Below are 21510 nucleotides of genomic sequence, written 5' to 3' on the forward strand. Positions count from 1 at the left end.
GCTGGGTATCTCCAAAGATCCAAGATTCTTGTCTTCAAAATATTGTATTGTCATCTGATTTTCCTCCAGGATCTTTCAAAGGACACTTTACAGAAAAGGAAAGCATTTTCCCATACTACTTGTGAACTCTGACGCCAGAGATTCCTTACACCTGGACTCAATCCTCCACTCTTCAGGTGAAATACGCATCGAGATTGGTTCTTATCTCTACCCCGGATGAGGGGAATGACTTTCTTGAATGCATTGGAATAATGTCGTCCAAGGCTTCTCCCGAACCTTCTTCCACTTTGAAATCAGATTTTCGAGTCGGCTGAAGGAACTATTTAACTGTTGTTGTTGTTAGGTACATTTTTTTTTTTTTTTTTTTGTAAGGAACCGAATTTCAATTCTGATTCATTTGTCTTTGAGTACTCTAGATTATATATAAAACAGTCTGAAATATTTTCACTTTACAGTTTTTGATTAAACCAATTTTTTTGGCTTCCACTCAGTCCTAGGGACATCACAGTATGTTCCGGACAGGCTTTCATATTTTTTATAACTTACTTGGGTACTTCATAAATTTTTTTTTTTTTTAAGTATTAGGAGCATAATAAGTACATTGATCATTATTATTTTTTTTTTTTTTTTTTTTTTTAAGCTATCACAATTTCTTATGGCTATTATATAAGTATAATGATCTTTGCATTTGTCATTGTCTTTTAACCTTTTTCTTCCTACAGGTTTGTATTTAAGCAACAATTGATAAGTGTATTATTGATATAATATTTTGCTTTGGAACTACTGCATTGTATGTTTGCCTGTCTACAGTTAGGTCCATATATATTTGGACAGACAACATTTTTATAATTTTGGTTTTAGACATTACCACAATGAATTTTAAACAAAACAATTCAGATGCAGCTGAAGTTCAGACTTTCAGCTTTCATTTGAGGGTATCCACATTAAAATTTGAAGTGTTTAGGAGCTTCTGCTCCTTAACATGTGCCACCCTGTTTTTAAAGGGACCAAAAGTAATTGGACAATTGACTCCAAGGCTATTTCATGGACCATTCTTAATTGTGCCTCATGGTTTAAGTAAAACGCTTGATCTATATTTGATATTGATGAAAATGAAGGATTAATAGCGTGTTTTGACCATCTGCCACACACAATATGGCGTCTTTGAAGTGATGAATACACCTGAGCGCCTGTGCAGAGAAGGAAAATGCCATACACGCTCTCCTATTGACTGGCTGGATATGACAGAGCAGATGACTCATAGCACATGCACAGTAGGGCTACAGGAACGCCAGATACAGCGTTTTTCAGCATTCATGGCGTCCTCCATGTGGTGGTATGTAAACTAAAGGGATTATATGAAACACTGCAGCACTGTATAATTAATATGATTAATGAGCAATCACATGAACACTATTGAGATGGAATTAAATATGCAGTATAAGGATTGCAATAAGCGCATAGTACTTTTTGCACATGTGGATCCTATTGACTATAATGAAAGTAATTGTATGCACTTAAAGATATTTTTGTAATGTAAAATTGATTGATATTACTAAGATTGTTATATGGTCTATAAAAAGACACTTTTTTTGTAACACCCACTGCTTGAGAGAGGCTCAGTTGAGCCGAAACGTTGCCTTGATATGTGGGCTAAATAAAAACTCACTACCACTTGAGAAGTTATTATGGAGTGCTGCCTTTATTTGGAGTGAATATTGGAAATTGTGGCTGAAAATGGGACTTTCTGCCAGGGGCCTTGCACCCGAAGCGAAGTACTGTGCTGATTCCTCTTTTTCTAATTAAAAAATATATATAATATATATAATTTGGGTCTAGTATTAAGATGAATAAAACTTCTGCTTTTAACTTTATATGGAATTTTTTTCGTGCAACGAATCCATACTGCGTGTTTTTTACTGTCCTATTTTGTTCTGCTTTATAGAGCAGATTTAAACCCTCTTGTAGTTTGTGCTGTCGTTCTTGCAAGTTTATTTTCCATTTGATTCCTTAAGAGCAGAACTATTTTTTTCATTTTTGAGCTTTCATTTATTTTCCCTCCTTTTCATACAAGAACCATAACTTTTCTAATTTTGCGGTCAGCAAACCTAATATATGGGCTTTGTTTTTCTTGTACGACTGGTTGTATTTTTGAATGACGCCATCTTTTTTTCATCATACGTTTTACTAAAAAAACAAAAAAAACCCACGTTTCCTCAGTTGTATTTTGGGTTTTGTTTTTTTCCAACATTCATTCAGTAGATCAGTACAATCATGACAATACCAAACGTAATGTGGTTTTTTTTTTCTTGAGTGGAAGAAAAATTATTTTTTCTGTTCTTTTCCAACTTCCATAATTTTTTTTATTTTTCAGTCATTGGAGGTGGGTGAAGTCTTGTATTTGTGCTGTGACATAATATTTTTATAGCTTCTATTTTGGGGTAGATCCAACCTTCTAATTGCTTCTTTTTCATTTTTTCACTTTGTAAAGCTGCAGCAGCTAAAACCCGCAAATCCAGCATTTTAATTTTGTTACAGATTGGAAGTTTCTGGACACTTTGATACTAAATATGTATCTTATTTTTTTACATCCTTGTTTCTCTCCCTCCCCCCCCCCCCTTTCCCCAGTTAACTTTAGATTTTTATGCTTTTTTTTTTTTTTTTTATAATCTACACTTCTATTTGCTAGTCCCTCTAGGGAAGTTGAGTTTGTGTTCATATGATCGCGTTTACTCTATACAGTGATGCCACAGTATTGCTTTTATTTCCTAAAATCACTGTTATGACCCCCAGCCACAGGCTGGACATCACAGAGGAAGTCATATGACTGACACAGAAGCTGTCATAGTTAGCCTGGGAAGCCAATGGCTGTCCTAACAAATATCAGGGGCCCCACTGCAGTATGTAAATGCCATAGTAAGTGAAGGACAGTGACATTTAAGAGGTTAACAGCAGTGATAGGTAGACATAGAGACAGATGTCAGCGAAAGCGTATAGCTGGCATCTGCTCAGTGTGGAGCGGACTGTTCTTCTGAGCCTGCTTCAGAGTCCCTGACACACTCCATGATAGATATATCCGTCATAGGACATTAACCCCTTCCCAACCAGTGACACAGCGTATGCGTCATGAATGTCGGTGCCAATCCGACCAGTGATGCATATGCTGTGTCATGACTTCAAAGCCCCCCTGCGGGTCGGGTGACCGGGGTCAATGAACGGTCACCCGACCCGCAGATACAGGGGGCTTTGTACTTCACCACAGGGCGTGGCTTCGCCCCCACGTGGCTACGATCACTCTGATTGGCTGTTTCACTTTCAACAGCCAATCAGAGTGATAGTAATATTTCATCAATCAAATTTGATGAAATATTACAAACCAGCCATGGCCGATCCTGCAGTAGCATCACACATGGCTGGAGACAGTTATCTGACCCCCCCCCCCCCCCCCACTCACCGGCTGACGGGGGCGATTGGCCCCCGCCACTGAATGACAGCAACAATGTGGCCCCGCTGTCATCATCTGCTCCCCCCCGCCTTCCCTCCGCTCCCGCCCCCAGCTTCCAATCAAGTCCCCTTCCATCTCCGGTACTTACCGAGTGCCGCGGTCGCTCCCGGTGTCCCGTGGTCCCGGATCATGGGCGCCGCCATCTTGGAAAATGGCGGGCGCATGCGTAGTGCGCCCGCCGGAATCTGCCGCTGCAGAATTCCATTCATTTTAATCACTGTGACAAACTTTCACAGTGATCAAAATGAAATAAAAAGTAAATAAGCCCCCCCCCCCCCTTATTACCCCCATAGGTAGAAACAAATGATAAAATAAAGAAAATATTAGGGTTAGGGTTGGAATTGGGGTTGGAATTAGGGTTAGGGTTGGAATTGGGGTTAAGATTAGGGTTAGGGGTGGGTTGGAATTACGGTTAGGGTTGGAATTAGGGTTAAGATTAGGGTTGGGATTAGGGTTAGGCTTGTGGTTAGGGTTGTGGTTAGGGGTGTGTTGGGGTTAGGGTTGGAGTTAGAATTTAGGGGTTTCCACTGTTTAGGCACATCGGGGGGTCTCCAAACGCAACATGGTGATACCATTGATTCCAGCCAATTTTGCGTTCAAAAAGTCAAATGGTGCTCCCTCCCTTCCAAGCCCCGACATGTGCCCAAACAGTGGTTTTCCCCAACATATGGGGTATCGGCGTACTCAGGACAAATTGCACAACAATTTTGGGGGTCTAATTTCTCCTGTTACCCTTGGGAAAATAAAAAATTGGGGGCTAAAGAATTATTTTTGCGGGAAAAAAAATGATTTTTTTATTTTCACGTCTCTGCGTTTATAAACTTCTGTGAAGCACTTGGGGGTTCAAAGTGCTCACCAGACATCTAGATAAGTTCCATGGAAGGTCTATATTCCAAAATGGGGTTACTTGTGAGGGGTTTCTACTGTTTAGGCACATCAGGGGATCTGCAACGGCAACATGATGCCCGCAGACCATTCCATCAAGTCGGCATTTCAAAACGTCATTACTTCCCTTCCAAGCCCCGACGTGTGCCCAAACAGTGGTCCCCCCTCGTATTTGGGGTACCAGCGTACTCAGGAAAAACTGGACTACAACTTTTGAGGTCCAATTTATCCTGTTACCCTTGTGAAAATAAAAAATTGCAGACTAAAAAATTTTTTAAGGAAAAAATATTTTCACGGCTCGGCGTTATAAACATCTGTGAAGCACCTGGGGGTTCAAAGTGCTCACTAGGCATCTAGATAAGTTCCTAAGGGGGTCTAGTTTCCAAAATGGGGTCATTTGTGGGGGAGATCCAAAGTTTAGGCACGTCAGGGGCTCTCCAAACACGACATGGTGTCCGTTAACGATTGGAGCTAATTTTCCTTTCAAAAAGTCAAATGGCGCTCCTTCCCTTCTGAGCCCTGCCGTGCGCCCAAACAGTGGTCCCCCCCCCCCCCACATATGGGGTACCAGTGTACTCAGGACAAACTGGACAACAACTTTTCAACTTTTGTGCTTAGAAGAAATATAAGTCCAGACTTACAGCGCTGAACTTATTTTTTCTAAGTTCTGAAAACTTGTCGCACAGCAGGATCCGTGCGCTCCAGGAGGAGGTGAGCAGACACTAATCTTTTTTGTACATTTTGAACAACTTTTGTGGTCCAGTTTCTCCTGTTACCCATGTGAAAATAAAAAGCGTGCTAAAACGTCATTTTTGAGGAAAAAAAGATTTTTTATTTTCACTGCTCTGCGTTATAAACTTTTGTGAAGCATTTGGAGGTTCAAAGTGCTCACTACACATTTAGATAAGTTCCTTAAGGGGTCTAGTTTCCAAAATGGTGTCACTTGTGGGGGTTTTCACTGTTTAGGCACACAGGGGCTCTCCAAACGCGACATGGTGTCCGATATCGATTGGAGCTAATTTTCCATTCAAAAAGTCAAATGTCGCTCCTTCCCTTCCGGACCCTGCTGTGCGCCCAAACAGTGGTTTATGACCACATATGAGGTATCAGTGTACTCAGGAGAAATTGCTCCACAAATTTTAGGATCCATTTTATCCTTCTGCCCATGTGAAAATGAAAAAATTGATGATAAAAGAAAATTTTTGTTGGAAAAATTAAAATGTCCATTTTTTCCTTCCACGTTGCTTTAGTTCCTATGAAGCACCTGAAGAGTTAATAATCTTCTTGAATGTAGTTTTGAGTAGCTTGAGTGGTGCAGTTTTTAGAATGGTGACACTTTTTGGGTATTTTCTGCCATATAGACCCTCAAAGTGACTTCAAATGTGATGTGGTCCCTAAAAAAAAAAATAAAAATTTTGTTGTAAAAATGAGATCACTGGTCCCTTATAACTTCCTAACCCCAAAAAATTTGTTTCCAAAATTGTGCTGATGTAAAGTAGACATGTGGGAAATGTTATTTAGTAACTATTTTATGTCACATAACTCTCTGGTTTAACAGAACAAAAATTCAAAATTTGAAAATTGTGAAATTTTCAAAATTTTCGCTAAATTTCTGATTTTTTTTCACAAACGCAAAAATTATCGACCTAAATTTACCACTACCATGAAGCCCAATATGTCACTAAAAAACAATCTCAAAATCTCTAGGATGCGTTGAAGTGTTCCAGAGTTATTACCTCATAAAGGGACAATGGTTAGATTTGCAAAAAATGGCCAGGTCATTAAGGTCAAAATAGGCTTGGTCATGAAGGGGTTAAGGAGACAAGAAGATCTGGAAACTTTCCTTGGAAGTGCTCATGCAAGAAAAATCTAAAGCCAAACTTCTTTACCTCCAATTTTCCAGTGTTGTCATCTTTGGCACTTTCTTTCTCTTCGGCTGTCTTGGTTGCTACATTTTTGACAAGAAATATACCAACTTTCTGTCTCCTAGCGTTTTGCTGCTGTAATTATGAGGATAAGAGAACCACGTACAACGGCGCTTATATTTAGCTCGGGTAAAATGGTCTGCACAGGAGCCAAAAGGCAAGTATTCATATTTACAAAATTTTTTTTTTTTCAATTGTCTGCAAAGTGACACATGATGAATGCACTTCTCAGCATTGAAATTTCAAAAACAAGACGGAAAATTTGTGGAATTATGGAAATCACAGGATGGATAGTTATGCCAACAATGTGCAAATGATGAGAAGATGGAAGCAACATTTTTCAACGCCTCCCTATTTTATTCAGTATTGTTATGAGCTCCACATGCAGAAATACACGCACTAACATAACCTCATTGATAAAATGACAAGGTATTAATGGCTGTCTGAGGGATGTCCTGCAACGCTGAATGTATTTGTGCTACTCCTCACGATCAGCTGTTGCCTGTTTCCTTTTCAATTGCAGACTGACATCCCAGGTGTGCTCAATGGAGGTCAAGTCTGGAGGTGCTGCGGGCTATAGTAGCACGTTTACACCTCTCGGGCTGCTCAGAGTTGCACAAGTAACATGCGGCTTTGCATTGTTATTTTGACAAACTGCTTCTCAGATACTTTAGAGAAATGGCTGTAACTCTGCTTTCACGACCAAATCAATTTAACGCTGAGCTGTTGGGATACCTGTAATGAAAATTAGAAGGATCTCTGCACTATACATTGTACCTGTACACACCATGATCATGGGAGTATGACTGTTTTGACATTTCATCATGAAGACCTCTTCATGGTGTAGCCCATGTGATCTTGTCATATTAGGATTGCATTTAATGATCCATTCTGTACTGCAAAGTGAATTAAACCTGACTTACCAAGCCTAATGCTTCATAGGTGAATACATAACCACCAGAAGGTGTTTGCACAACATGGGCTTATGAGCCAGACATCCAACTGCAGGTGTTCTACTGATCTGATGTCACTGTTCTGAAAGGCTATCATGATGCAGAAGAAGATGGCTACGAAGGCTTTAATAGACCACTATTCTCCAGCAATGAGGCCTTTCTGTCTTAAAAGCAATAATGGGTGGCAGTTGCTGTGGAGAGCACATGGGCAACACCGTGAAGAGGCTTTCATGAGGGACCCTGAACGTATCTAATGAGTCGTTTTTTCAACACAGTGCCAGGCCTCGTTTTGTTATGCCTAAACGTGCTTCTATAGCCTGCAGCCAGCGTCTCCAGACGTGTCTCCCATCGAGCACATCTAGAACGTCATTGGTTGGCAAATGCAATGAGCTGCCAACAGCGGGTCTTGATTTACAGTACAGACCAAAAGTTTGGACACACCTTCTCATTCAAATAGTTTTCTTTTTATTTTCATGTCTATGAAAATTGTAGATTCACTCTGAAGGCATCAAAACTGTGAAACAACTGAAAATACTGTATGTCTTTTATTCTAGGTTCTTCAAAGTAGCCACCTTTTGCTTTGATTACTGCTTTGCACACTCTTGGAATTCTCTTGATGAGCTTCAAGAGGTAGTCACCGGAAATGGTTTTTCACTTCACAGGTGTGCCCTGTCAGGTTTAATAAGTGGGATTTCTTGCCTTATAAATGGGGTTGGGACCATCAGTTGTGTTGTGCAGAAGTCTGGTGGATACACAGTTGATAATCCTACTGAATAGACTGTTAGCTGCTTTTTTTCTTGCCATAATACAAATTCTAAGAAAAACGAGTGGCCATCATTACTTTAAGAAATGAAGGTCAGTCCAAAAAATTGGGAAAACTTTGAAAGTGTCCCCAAGTGCAGTGGCAAAAACCATCAAGCGCTACAAAGAAACTGGCTCACATGAGGACCGCCCCAGGAAAGGAAGACCAAGAGTCACCTCTGCTGCGGAGGTTTAAGTTAATTCGAGTCACCAGCCTCAGAAATCGCAGGTTAACAGCAGCTCAGATTAGAGACAAAGTCAATGCCACACAGTGTTCTATCAGCAGACACATCTCTACAACAGTTAAGAGGAGACTTTGTGCAGCAGGCCTTCATGGTAAAATAGCTGCTAGGAAACTACTGCTAAGGACAGGCAACAAGCAGAAGAGACTTGTTTGGGCTAAAGAACACAAGGAATGGACATTAGACCAGTGGAAATCTGTGCTTTGGTCTGATGAGTCCAAATTTGAGATCTTTGGTTCCAACCACCGTGTCTTTGTGTGACGCAGCAAAGGTGAACGGATGGACTCTACATGCCTGGTTCCCACCGTGAAGCATGGAGGAGGAGGTGTGATGGTGTGGGGATGTTTTGCTGGTGACACTTTTGGGGATTTATTCAAAATTGAAGACATACTGAACCAGCAAGGCTACCACAGCATCTTGCAGCGGCATGCTATTCCATCCGGTTTGCGTTTTAGTTGGACCATCATTTATTTTTCAACAGGACAATGACCCCAAACACACCTCCAGACTGTGTAAGGGCTATTTGACCAAGAAGGAGAGTGATGGGGTGCTACGCCAGATGACCTGGACTCCACAGTCACCAGACCTGAACCCAATCGAGATGGTTTGGGGTGAGCTGGACCGCAGAGTGAAGGCAAAAGGGCCAACAAGTGCTAAGCATCTCTGGGAACTCCTTCAAGACTGTTGGAAGACAATTTCCGGTGACTACCTCTTGAAGCTTATCAAGAGAATGCCAAGAGTGTGCAAAGCAGTAATCAAAGCAAAAGGTGGCTACGTTGAAGAACCTAGAATATAAGACATATTTTCAGTTTTTTCACACTTTTTTGTTAATTATATAATTCCACATGTGTTAATTCATAGTTTTGATGCCTTCAGAGTGAATCTACAATTTTTCATAGTCATGAAAATAAAGGAAACTCTTTGAACATTCCTTAGATAACCATTAATAACTTCACTGATTTGTATGCCAAGGTGTCTAATTGCGAGTATTTCTATGCATGGAGTTCATACTCTATACTGAATAAGTCAAGGTGTTTTGTTCGGTAATCTTGTTTCCATTTTTTACCATTTGCATTTCAGACTATCCGTAGCATATTGATCCTGAGATTTACATAATTGCACAATTTTTCCGTCTTGGTATTGCCATTTCAATGTTTAAGTGTAAGACTATGCTTTGTAATATTTTCACCTTTTTGCAGATTTATAGCTTGCATGATGCCCTATGATGCTTTCCTAATTCTGATTGAATGTGCGGTAACGTCTCACAATACTACATTCTCCTTACACAGAGCTAGCTATGGTGCCGTCCGTTTAGTGAACGGTCACTCTTATCTGATTTCACTGCAGTCAATTATTTTTTTTTTTTTTTTAATCACCATAAGTTTTCATATCTTTCTAATCCACTGGGTTAAAATTCCATTAAATGTAAGATCTCTGCTTGATGTCCTGGATGGAGAACAATCATTTTTTGTATTTCCAGAGGCCAGGATATTGAACAGACCTTGTACTAGTTTTAATAACCTTCCCCTTTCCCATATTCTAGTAATTCTATTGAAGCTTCTTTACTCTGTAGTAAAATGTTAATGCTTTATGAAAGAGAACCTGTCCTCAGGATTTAGCACTCTGAAGTAAAGGCAAGGCCATATTGATGCTGTTATGCTGACTAAACAGATACATTCAGTGAAGGAATCCCATCTCTAGTTATTGTTTAAAGGGGTTGTCCGGGCTTTTCACATAATCTCAGTACATATCTGGGCTGCAGAATTATGACAATAAGTAATTTACTTTCTGTCACTAGTTTGGACGGTTTTCTAGATATTTTGAACAGAACGTCCAAGGGGGGAGGTGTTATGGCATTGAAATGAGAACTAGTCGTAACCTCCTACTCTACTCCAAACATGCCCTCTATAGCAACAACCCCACCCTCCATAGCTACAGGCCCTAGCACATGTGCAGATCCAGTGTTCAGCTTAATGAAGACATAAGTTAGTCAAGATCTCGATCTGTACATGTGCCACCATCAGCAGCATTTTATTGCAGACCATCTGTGGAATCAACGAACAGGCGCGTCTGTGCGGAATTTCAAAAAGGAGGCAGGTCACTCTTCCAGGTGGTGGGGTGGAAGAGTAGAAGAAGATCCTTCCCCCAGTTCCGCCCCAACGCATACATGACAATTAGAAAAAAAACTTTATAGAGGCTGATTAAAGGGGTTGTCTGGGCTTTTCACATAATCTCCGTACATATCTGGGCTGCAGAATTATGACAATAAGTAATTTACTTTCTGTCACTAGTTTGCACGGTTTTCTAGATATTCTGAACAGAACGTCCTAGGGGGGAGGTGTTATGGCATTGAAATGAGAATTAGTCGTAACCTCCTACTCTACTCCAAACATGCCCTCTATAGCAACAACCCCACCCTTCATAGCTACAGGCCCTCCCCGTCCACATGAAGAAGCCCTCATCACACAGTAACAAATCCTCCCCCTTCTAGCAGCCTCACTGCAGAGAGCAGCTGCTCCTCCACCAGACACACGCTGAACAGTGATCTATGGAAAGTGAAACTAATTGTCATGTATGCGTTGGGGCAGAACTGGGGAAAGGATCTTCTTCTACTCTTCCACCCCACCACCTGGAAGAGTGACCTGCCTCCGTTTTGAAATTCCGCACAGACGCGCCTGTTCGTTGTGATTCCACAGATGGTATGCAATAAAATGCTGCTGATGGCTGCACATGTACAGATCGAGATCTTGGCTAACTTATGTCTTCATTAAGCTGAACACTGGATCTGCGCATGCGCAGTTACCTGTGCCATTTTATTGATTATTATTGATGATTAAACATTAACCAGAGATTGGGTTTCTTCACCAAGGGTATCAATTCAATAAACATAACAGCGCCATTATGACCATGCCTTAGGCTGGTTTCACATTAGAGTTTGTGTGCGCAGCGTTTGATCCGCATAGATCCGCATGCGTACATATATTTAACATGGTGTACGCAGGGACATGCGTTTTCATGCGGTCGCATGCTTTTGCGTACACATGCGTCGTTTCACGGTGTCTGGCAAACGCAAAATGTTAAATGTTCAAAAATCTGTCAGATATGCGCAGGCATGCACATGCGGATGAGTGCATTAAAAAACGCATTACTCTCTATGGGAACGCATTGGTACGCAAGGACATGCATACGCATGCGATCGATACGCATGCATTCTTCAAAATGTAAATAGAAATCCCATGAGACACACCCACGTGTCTGTCATTTCTAACGCATGCGCATAAACAATGCAAATGTATGCACACGCAGCATTTTTTCCCGTCATGCGTAAGATGATGCGCATAAACGCTGCGTAAGCATGATGCGCATGCGGATGATACGCTGCGGACTCAAACGCTAATGTGAACCTAGCCTTAGTGAAATTCTGCTGACTGCTTCTCTTTAAAGTGAAAATCATTTGTACTTTTCGCTGTTCTCATTATTATTTATTTATTTTTTTTTAAGTGAAGAACAGTCTCGGTTAGCGGCCAGGAAGTATGCTCGAGTTGTACAGAAACTGGGATTCCCAGCAAAGTTTTTAGATTTTAAAATCCAGAATATGGTGGGAAGCTGCGATGTCAAGTTCCCGATCAGATTAGAGGGCCTGGTGCTTACACATCAACAGTTCAGCAGGTAAAACATACAGCTGTACATGTTACCATAATTTAAGTTAAAGCTGCCTAAACACATTTTTATAATTGTCAACTAACTTTTCGTTCGGACGTCTGCTAAATACCCCCACTTCCTCCCCTCTTCTCCACCATACAAGAACCCACTTGCTAAAAGGGGTTTCCAGGTTTAATCTTCAAGTCTTCAGTCACTCCCGTCGCACTCACTGGTTTCTCATGCGCAGGGAGCAATGGGCACATGACTGCAAGTGTGTGAATTGCATAAATGGAGTCAATTGTTGAGTAGATGAGTCTGACCTCGCTCAATGTAAGTGTATTGAACGAGGCCAGATATAGTCTGGTTGGAAGGTGGCCAGAAGTATACCAATTGCATACTTGTGATCACATGACCGTCTGCTCCTGACACTGGGAGTTCTCCACTGGGAATAGAAAAATATGCTGTTGCCAAATAACCCAGCCATGACTTTACTCCGATAAACGCAGCGTGATGTGGGGTCCCGATCGTTGCCATGGTGAGCGGATGTAGTCATGACGACATCCGGCTCACCAGAGCTAGGAAGCTTGTTGATCATGCACAGTGCTTGATCAGCAAGTCTCACTGTGATTGCAGCTTCTATGGTATGCAGATGCATGCTATGGAAGCAATCGGCCTGCAAAAAAATGATTGTCCCATAGTGGGACAAAGTGTAAAATTTTTAAATAATTGTAAATATTTTTTGTAAAAATCAAAAATAATAAAAAAATCAATATTCTATCACTAAATAATTATTTGAATGAAAAAATCTAAACAATAAAAGACATATTTGGTATCGCTGCGTCCGCAACAACCCGACCTATAAAACTATCCCACTTGTTGACCCTTTTAGTGAATCCCCATTAAAAGGCAAAAAGCAATGCTTTATCATACTGCTGAACAAAAAGTGGAGTACTACATGATCAAAAAGATTGATATAAACAAACATGGTACCGCTGAAAACAAAAAATGAGCTGCCATACACCTCCATCAGTGGAAAACTAAAAGTTATAGCTCTCAGAATAAAGTGATGCAAAAATATTATTTTCTCTGTAATCGTACTGACCCGAAGAATAAAACTGCCATATCGATTTTACCACACACGGAACGGTATAAATGCGCCCCCCCCCAAAAAAAAAAAAAAAATTTGTGACTTGCGTGTTTTTTGCTCATCCTGTCTCCCTAAAATCTGAATAGAAAGCGATCAAATAAAGTCTTCTGCCCGAAAATTGTACCAATAAAAATGTCAGCTCGTCCTGCAAAAACCAAGACCTCACATGACTCTGGTCCAAAATATGTAAAAATTATAGCTCTCAAAATGTGGTGATGCAATAACTTTTTTTGCAATGAAAAACCTCTTTTAGCATGTGACAGCAGCCAAACATAAAAATCCGCTATAAGGTCTCTTTCACACATCTGATATTTCCGGTACTGTAGAGGTCAGTGTCCTTGTGTGTAATACTTGCGACACGCGTGTGCTACATCAGTACCAAAAGGATGGGCGTCAGGGAAGAAGCATTTCAGTAAGCGCTGTTCCCCGGCACCGGGTGCTGAACACTGCTCTCATCATTCTCCCCTGCTCTGACAGCGATCGGCGTGAGCAGGGGAGAATGATGAGTTACTTTTACGTAATAAAAGAGACAACAGGCGGCAGCGGCTGATGGGACTATTACTACCATCAGCCTACACCTGCTGCTTCTAATTACAGTGAAAGCAGGAGTGGCGGATGGGAGTATTCATTTGCCGCTCCTGCGCTGTAAATACGTTAATTAAGAAAAAAATCGGCGTGGGTTCCCCCCTATTTTTGGTAACCAGCCAGTCAAAACTCACACCTGGGGGCTGCAAACGTCAGTTGTCGGCTTTAGCAAGGCTGATTATCAAGAAAAGAGGGGTCCCCATGCTGTTTTTTTATTTAAATGAATAATTTTAAAAAATGGTGTGGGGTCCCCCCTATTTTTGACAACCAGCCTTGCTGAAGCAGGCAACTGGGGGCTGGTATTCTCTGACTGGTAAGGGGCCATGGATATTGCCCCCCCCCCCCCAGCCTAGCAGCCCGCAGCTGCCCAGAAAAGGCACATCTGTGCGATGCGCCAATTTTGGCGCTTTGCTCGGTTCTTTCCACTTTCCCTGTAGAGGTGGCAAATGGGGTAATACTTGTGGGGTTGATGTCACCTTTTAGTTGTCTATAAGACACCTATCCATTACTAATCCTATAGTTGTATTCTAAATAAAGACACAGAATAAAGCCCTTACTTTGAAAAAAATGACACTCATTTATTAATCTCAATTAAACCATACTTACAACCACGCCTAATCCTAGCGAAGCCCTCGATCTCCTGTAAAAAAATAAAAATAAAATAAAAAGGCAACAGTATACCATACCTGTCCGTCGTCTCCCACACCGTAATCCATGTCTGGGGGATAAACAGTTTTCAACCTGGACGGTGCCAAGATGCGACCGTCCCAGCTGAAAACCTACTGGTGAATGAGATGCTGGGAATGCAGTGTCAGTAAGCGGAGGTGACGTCAGAGGTTACTTTTGATCACTGAGCTCCGTTTCCCAGCCGGGCTGAGCTGCGATCAGATCCCCACTAGCACAGTGAGCGCTAACGAGGATCCCACCGAAGTCACCGCAGCTCAGCCCGGCTGGGAACGGAGCCCTGTGACTGGAGGTTACCTCTATGATGTCACCCTCGGTTACTGACGTTGCGTTCCCCGCCAGGCTGAGCTGCGGTGACTTTGGTGAGATACCCGTGAGCGCTCACTGTGCTAGTGGGGATCTGATTGCAGCTCAGCCCGGCTGTGAACGGAGCTCAATGACCGAAGGTAACCTCTATGATGTCACTTCCGGTTACTGACGCTGCATTTCCAGCTTGTCATTCGCCTCCTGTAGTTTTCAGCCGCGACAGTCGCATCTTGGCACCGTTCAGGCTGAAAACTGTATATCCCCTAGACATGGATTACAGCGTGGGACACAAAAAAGGATAGGTATGGTATATTGTTGCTTTTTTATTACAGGAGGTCGAGGCCTTCGCTTGGATCAGGCTTGGTTGTAAGTATGGTTTCTTTGAGATTACTAAAGGGGTCTGTCATCTTTTTCAAATAAAGGACTTTATTCTGGGTGTCTGTGTTTATTTACAGTACAGCTATAGGATCAGTAATGGATGTCTTTTAGACGCCTATCCATTACTAAGCCGTAGGCTTGATGTCACCTGAAACACTTGACAAAGATATATATATATATATATATATATATATATATATATATATATATATATATACACACTCACTGGCCACTTTATTAGGTACACCATGCTAGTAACGGGTTGGACCCCCTTTTGCCTTCAGAACTGCCTCAATTCTTCGTGGCAGAGATTCAACAAGGTGCTGGAAGCATTCCTCAGAGATTTTGGACCATATTGACATGATGGCATGACACAGTTGGCGCAGATTTGTCGGCTGCACATCCCTGATGCGAATCTCCCGTTCCACCACATCCCAAAGATGCTCTATTGGATTGAGATCTGGTGACTGAGGAGGCCATTTGAGTACAGTGAACTCATTGTCATGTTCAAGAAACCAATCTGAGATGATTCGAGCTTTATGACATGGCGCATTATCCTGCTGAAAGTAGCCATCAGATGTTGGGTACATTGTGGTCATAAAGGGATGGACATGGTCAGCAACAATACTCAGGTAGGCTGTGGCGTTGCAACGATGCTCAATTGGTACCAAGGGGCCCAAAGAGTGCCAAGAAAAAATTCCCCACACCATGACACCACCACCACCAGCCTGAACCGTTGATACAAGGCAGGATGGATCCATGCTTTCATGTTGTTTACGCCAAATTCTGACCCTACCATCCGAATGTCGCAGCAGAAATCGAGACTCATCAGACCAGGCAACGTTTTTCCAATCTTCTACTGTCCAATTTCGATGAGCTTGTGCAAATTGTAGCCTCAGTTTCCTGTTCTTAGCTGAGAGGAGTGGTACCCAGTGTGGTCTTCTGCTGCTGTAGCCCATCTGCCTCAAAGTTCGACGCACTGTGCGTTCAGAGATGCTCTTCTGCCTACCTTGGTTGTAACGGGTGGCAATTTGAGTCACTGTTGCCTTTCTATCAGCTCGAACCAGTCTGCCCATTCTCCTCTGACCTCTGGCATCAACAAGGCATTTCCGGCCACAGAACTGCCGCTCACTGGATTTTTTTTCTTTTTCGGACCATTCTCTGTAAACCCTAGAGATGGTTGTGCGTGAAAATCCCAGTAGATCAGCAGTTTCTGAAATACTCAGACCAGCCCTTCTGGCACCAACAATCATGCCACGTTCAAAGGCACTCAAATCACCTTTCTTCCCCATACTGATGCTCGGTTTGAACTGCAGGAGATTGTCTTGACCATGTCTACATGCCTAAATGCACTGAGTTGCCGCCATGTGATTGGCTGATTAGAAATTAAGTCTTAACACACAGTTGGACAGGTGTACCTAATAAAGTGGCCAGTGAGTGTGTATATATATATATATATATATATATGTGTGTGTGTGTGTGTGTATCACCAACCAATTACGAAGCATCTTTCATTTCACCAGAGCTGTTTAAACGAAGCTGAGCTGTGATTGGTTGCTATGGGCAACAGTTTTCCCACTCCAGAAAATACCTCAGCAGACACTGACATGATGAGAGAAATCTAGCATCCCTGGGAACATAAGCTCCCAGCCATGGTCTGCCCCCCAGAAAGGAGCAGAGAGCATGACAGAAATGAATTCCCCCCCCCCCCCCGTGCCCATATACACATCACACATCCTCCATCCAATAGGCACATCTTCCCTCTTAAAGGGATCTTTGGTATGGAAGTCAGGGCAAATCCATCCAGCGCTTTGCTACTGACCCCAGGCCTCTCTTAATGGGATACCCGGTATGGAAGTTGGGGCAATTCCACTCAGCATTCTGGTTTTGACACCATGCTCTCTTAAAGGGATCCCTGGTATGGAAGTCGGGGCAATTGCCTTCAAATGCTCTGGTACTGACCCCAGGCTCTCTTAAAGGGATCTCCTGTATGGAAGTGAGGGCAAATCCCTCAGTGCTCTGAATCTGACCCCAGGATTCTATTAAAAGGATCATTGGTATGGAAATCGGGGCAAATCCACTCAGCGCTCTGGTTCTGATCCCAGGCTCTCTTAAAGGGATCCCTGTTATGTAAGTGGGGGCAAATCCACTCTGCGCTCTAATTCTGACCCCATGCCCCTCTTAAAGGGATCCTCGGTACGGAAGTGAGGGCCAATCCACTCTGCGCTTTGGTACAGACCCCAGGCCTCTCTTAAAGCGATCTCTGGTATGGAAGTTAGGGTAAATCCCTCAGCGCTCTGATTCTCACCCCAGTCTTCTATTAAAGGGATCCCTGGTATGGAAGTTAGGGCCATTCCACTCAGCACTCTGGTTCTGACCCCAGGCTGATGGGATGATGTGGGATATTAGGGGGAGTAGTACGATGGCTCTGGCTGACGGGATGATGTGGGATATTAGGGTTAGTAGTCCGGTGGCTCTGGCTGATGGGATGATGTGGGATATTAGGGGTAGTAGTCCGGTGGCTTTGATGGGATATTGGGGGTAGTAGTCCGGTGGCTATGGCTGACGGGATGATGTGGGATATTAGTAGTCTGGTGACTCTGGCTGACGGGACGATGTGGGATATTAGGGGTAGTAGTCCGGTGGCTCTGGATGATGTGGGATATTGGGGGTAGTAATCCAGCGGCTGTGACGGGATGATGTTGGATATTGGGGGTAGTTGTCCAGTGGCTCTGGCTGACTGGACGATGTGGGATATTAGGGGTAGTAGTCCGGCGGCTGTGACCGTCATCTTATTCGAATGTCACTCGCCAACTGCAGGATGACATCAAGTGACCTACAAAAGGAATGGCAAATGGCAGCTGGGGTGAAGTGCACGGCAAGAACAGTTCGGAACAGGCTCCTAGAGGCAGGGCTCAAGTTATGTAAAGCTGGAAAAAAGCCTTTCATCAATGAGAAGCAAAGGAGAGCCAGGCTGAAGTTTGCCAAAGACCATAAGGATTGGACCATAGAGGACTGGAGTAAGGTAATCTTCTCTGATGAGTCTAATTTTCAGCTTTGCCCAACACCTGGTTGTCTAATGGTTAAACTGAGACCTGGAGAGGCGTACAAGCCACAGTGTCTTGCACCCACTGTGAAATTTGGTGGAGGATCGGTGATGATCTGGGGATGCTTCAGCAAGGCTGGAATTGGGCAGGTTAGGTTGCTTTCACATATCAGTTTTTTTTTACATCAGTCGCAATCCTGCAATTTTTGAAAAAAACAGATCTGGCAAAGGATGCTCTCTGACGGATTTTTTTTCTCATAGACTTGTATTAGAAAAATATTCAGAATCAAGAGTCCTCAGTGGTTGATACCTTTTAATGGCTAAGTGAAAAGATGGTAACACATTGCAAGCTTTCGAGACTACTCGGGTCTCTTCATCAGGCATAGACTAATACAAAATCTGAAGAGTCACATATTTATGCACCATACAGCACAGAAAAAATGCAATAGATGAGACCAGTGACGAGAAGCAGAATTATGATTATGGGAGAGGGAGAAACATAAATATTGGACCAGTTCATAGATAAGGAGTCCGGATGTTTTATTGTCCTCTGATTGGGGTCTCCTATTGTGTTGTGATGCCCCCACAAGGTCAAGGGAGCAAATTCCTTAATTGATGTAAAAAGACATAAATCTATGCGACACATTCATTCCAGCATTGAGAGTGTCAAAGGTCGTCATAAATTTATACTCACAAACTCTTCTCTCTCTCTGAGATGTGAAGTTACCTTTCAATACCAGTAATTTCATATCCCTGGTGTTGTGGTCCATCATACAAAAATGTTTTGCCACAGGTAGATCCATTCTTTTTTCTCATTGTGTGACGATGAGCATTCATCCTTGTTCTAAGCTTTTGCTCTGTCTCCCCCACATACAGACCCCCAGTTGGACATTTAGTACAAATAATTAAGTACACCACATTAGATGTACATTAGATACTTAATTATTTGTACTAAATGTCCAACTGCATTTAATTCTGAATATTTTTCTATCTACTGGCTAACACGGTACAAAGATATACATCTTTCCTGTATCAGACTTGTATTAGTAACGGATTAACATAGTAACATAGTAATTAAGGTTGAAGGGAGACTTTAAGTCCATCTAGTTCAACCCATATCCTATCCTAACTTGCCCTAACATGTTGATCCAGAGGAAGGCAAAAAAAACCCATGTGGCAAACAGTAAGCTTCACATTGGGGAAAAAAATTCCTTCCCGACTCCACATACGGCAATCAGACTAGCTCCCTGGATCAACGCAACACTAAGGAAACTAGTGTATATACCCTGTAATATTATACTTTTCAAGAAAGGCATCCAGTCCCCTCTTAAATTTTAGTAGGGAATCACTCATTACAACATCATATGGCAGAGAATTCCATAGTCTCACTGCTCGTACAGTAAAGAATCCACGTCTGTTATTATGCTTAAACCTTCTTTCCTCCAGACGTAGAGGATGCCCCCTTGTCCCCGTCACAGGTCTAAGAGTAAAAAGATCATTAGAAAGGTCTTGGTATTGTCCCCGCATATATTTATACATTGTAATAAGATCACCCCTAAGCCTTCGATTCTCCAAACTAAATAACCCCAAGTGTAATAACCTGTCTTGGTATTGCAGACCCCCCAGTTCCCTAATAACCTTGGTCGCTCTTCTCTGCACCCGCTCCAGTTCAGCTATGTCTTTCTTATACACCGGAGACCAGAACTGTACACAGTATTCTAAGTGTGGTCGCACTAGTGACTTATATAGAGGTAAAATTATGTTCTCCTCCTGAGTATCTATGCCTCTTTTAATGCATCTCATTATTTTATTTGCCTTTGCAGCAGCTGCCTGACACTGGCCACTAAATGTGAGTTTGTCGTCCACCCATACACCCAGGTCCTTTTCAGTGACAGTTTTGCCCAGTGTTTTACAATTAAGCACATAATTATACATCTTGTTCGTTCTACCCAAGTGCATGTCCTTACATTTATCCCCATTAAAGCTCATTTGCCATTTATCAGCCCAAGCTTCTAGTTTACATAAATCCTCCTGTAATATAAAATTGTCCTCCTTTGTATTAATTACCCTGCAGAGTTTAGTGTCATCTGCAAATATTGAAATTCTACTCTCTATGCCCCTTACAAGGTCATTAATAAATATGTTAAAAAGAAGCGGGCCCAAAACTGACCCCTGTGGTACCCCACTGCTAACCGTGACCCAGTCCGAGTGTGCTCCATTAATAACCACCCTTTGTTTCCTATCCCTGAGCCAGCTCTTAACCCACCTACACATATTTTCCCCTATCCCCATTGTTCTCATTTTATGTATCAACCTTTTGTGTGGCACCGTATCAAAAGCTTTTGAAAAGTCCTTGTACACCACGTCCACTGCATTCCCTTGGTCCAGTCCGGAACTTACCTCTTCATAAAAGCTTATCAGATTAGTCTGACAGGAACGGTCCCTTGTAAACCCATGTTGATATTGGGTCATAAGTTTATTCTTCTCCAGATACTCCAGTATAGTATCTCTTAGAAAAGCCTCCAGGATTTTACCCACTGTTGCGATGGAGGCCTCACGTTTCATCCATCGATCGCCAGATCCATCGGAGAGTTTTGTTTCCGGCGGCCGGAGACGACTGACAAAGTAACTTTTTTTGTCTCCTTCGGACAGCGACGGATCTGGCACCATTCGTCGTTTGCTAGAATGAAAGCCTATGGGCATCAAATGACGGAATCCAGCGACGGCTTCTGTTTATTTTAAGGATGGTCTGATTTCCCGACGTCCACAGATGGGGGTTGTGATCACAGCCCAACACTGTGTGGCCCTCCAAAGAAATGCCAGACACAGCAAACCTTCTTGCCACAGCTCGCATTCATGTGCCGTCCTGGATGAGTTGCACTACCTGAGCCACATATGTGGGTTGTAGAGTCCGTCTCATGCTACCTCGAGTGTGAAAGTACAACCAACATTCAAAAGTGACCAAAAGATCAGCCAGAAAGCATTGGTACTGAGATGTGGTCCCCACCGGCAGAACCACTCCTTTATTGAGGGTGTCTTGACAATTGCCAATAATATCCATCTATTGTCTATTCCATTTGCACAACAGCATGTGAAATTGATTGTCAATCAGTGTTGCTATATATATATTATATTGTGGTGTAGTGACCTCTGTGTCCGCTAGGGGGCGCTGTATGGATGTCCCAGGAGAGTAGGTGAATGGCAATATACTGAATGACCGTTATGTATCTCAAGGTGGGTGGCCTTGAGATGGAGATGACAGCGCTACTATATATATATATATATATATATATATATATATATATATATATATATATATATATATATATATATATATATATATATATATATATATATATATATATAATATATATTATTTCTCTATCCCAAGGAAAGAGGAGGACTTCACTG

At 42.3% G+C, this 21510-nt stretch overlaps 1 protein-coding gene across 2 annotated transcripts in view; it reads left to right on the forward strand.

The window, feature by feature from the left end:
- The window catches only part of TBP (TATA-box binding protein), a 116965-nt gene that overhangs the window by 68648 nt on the left and 26807 nt on the right, over positions 1 to 21510 (forward strand). For both annotated transcript variants that reach the window (XM_073545106.1, XM_073545107.1), the window contains exons 5-6: positions 6381 to 6472; positions 11813 to 11980. In XM_073545106.1, the coding sequence (XP_073401207.1) occupies positions 6381 to 6472; positions 11813 to 11980 (260 nt within the window). The remainder of the gene's footprint in view (positions 1 to 6380; positions 6473 to 11812; positions 11981 to 21510) is intronic.

The sequence above is a fragment of the Dendrobates tinctorius genome, unplaced genomic scaffold, assembly GCF_039654945.1.
Source record: "Dendrobates tinctorius isolate UK_male_01 unplaced genomic scaffold, ASM3965494v1 ptg000140l, whole genome shotgun sequence".
NCBI lineage: Eukaryota > Metazoa > Chordata > Amphibia > Anura > Dendrobatidae > Dendrobates > Dendrobates tinctorius.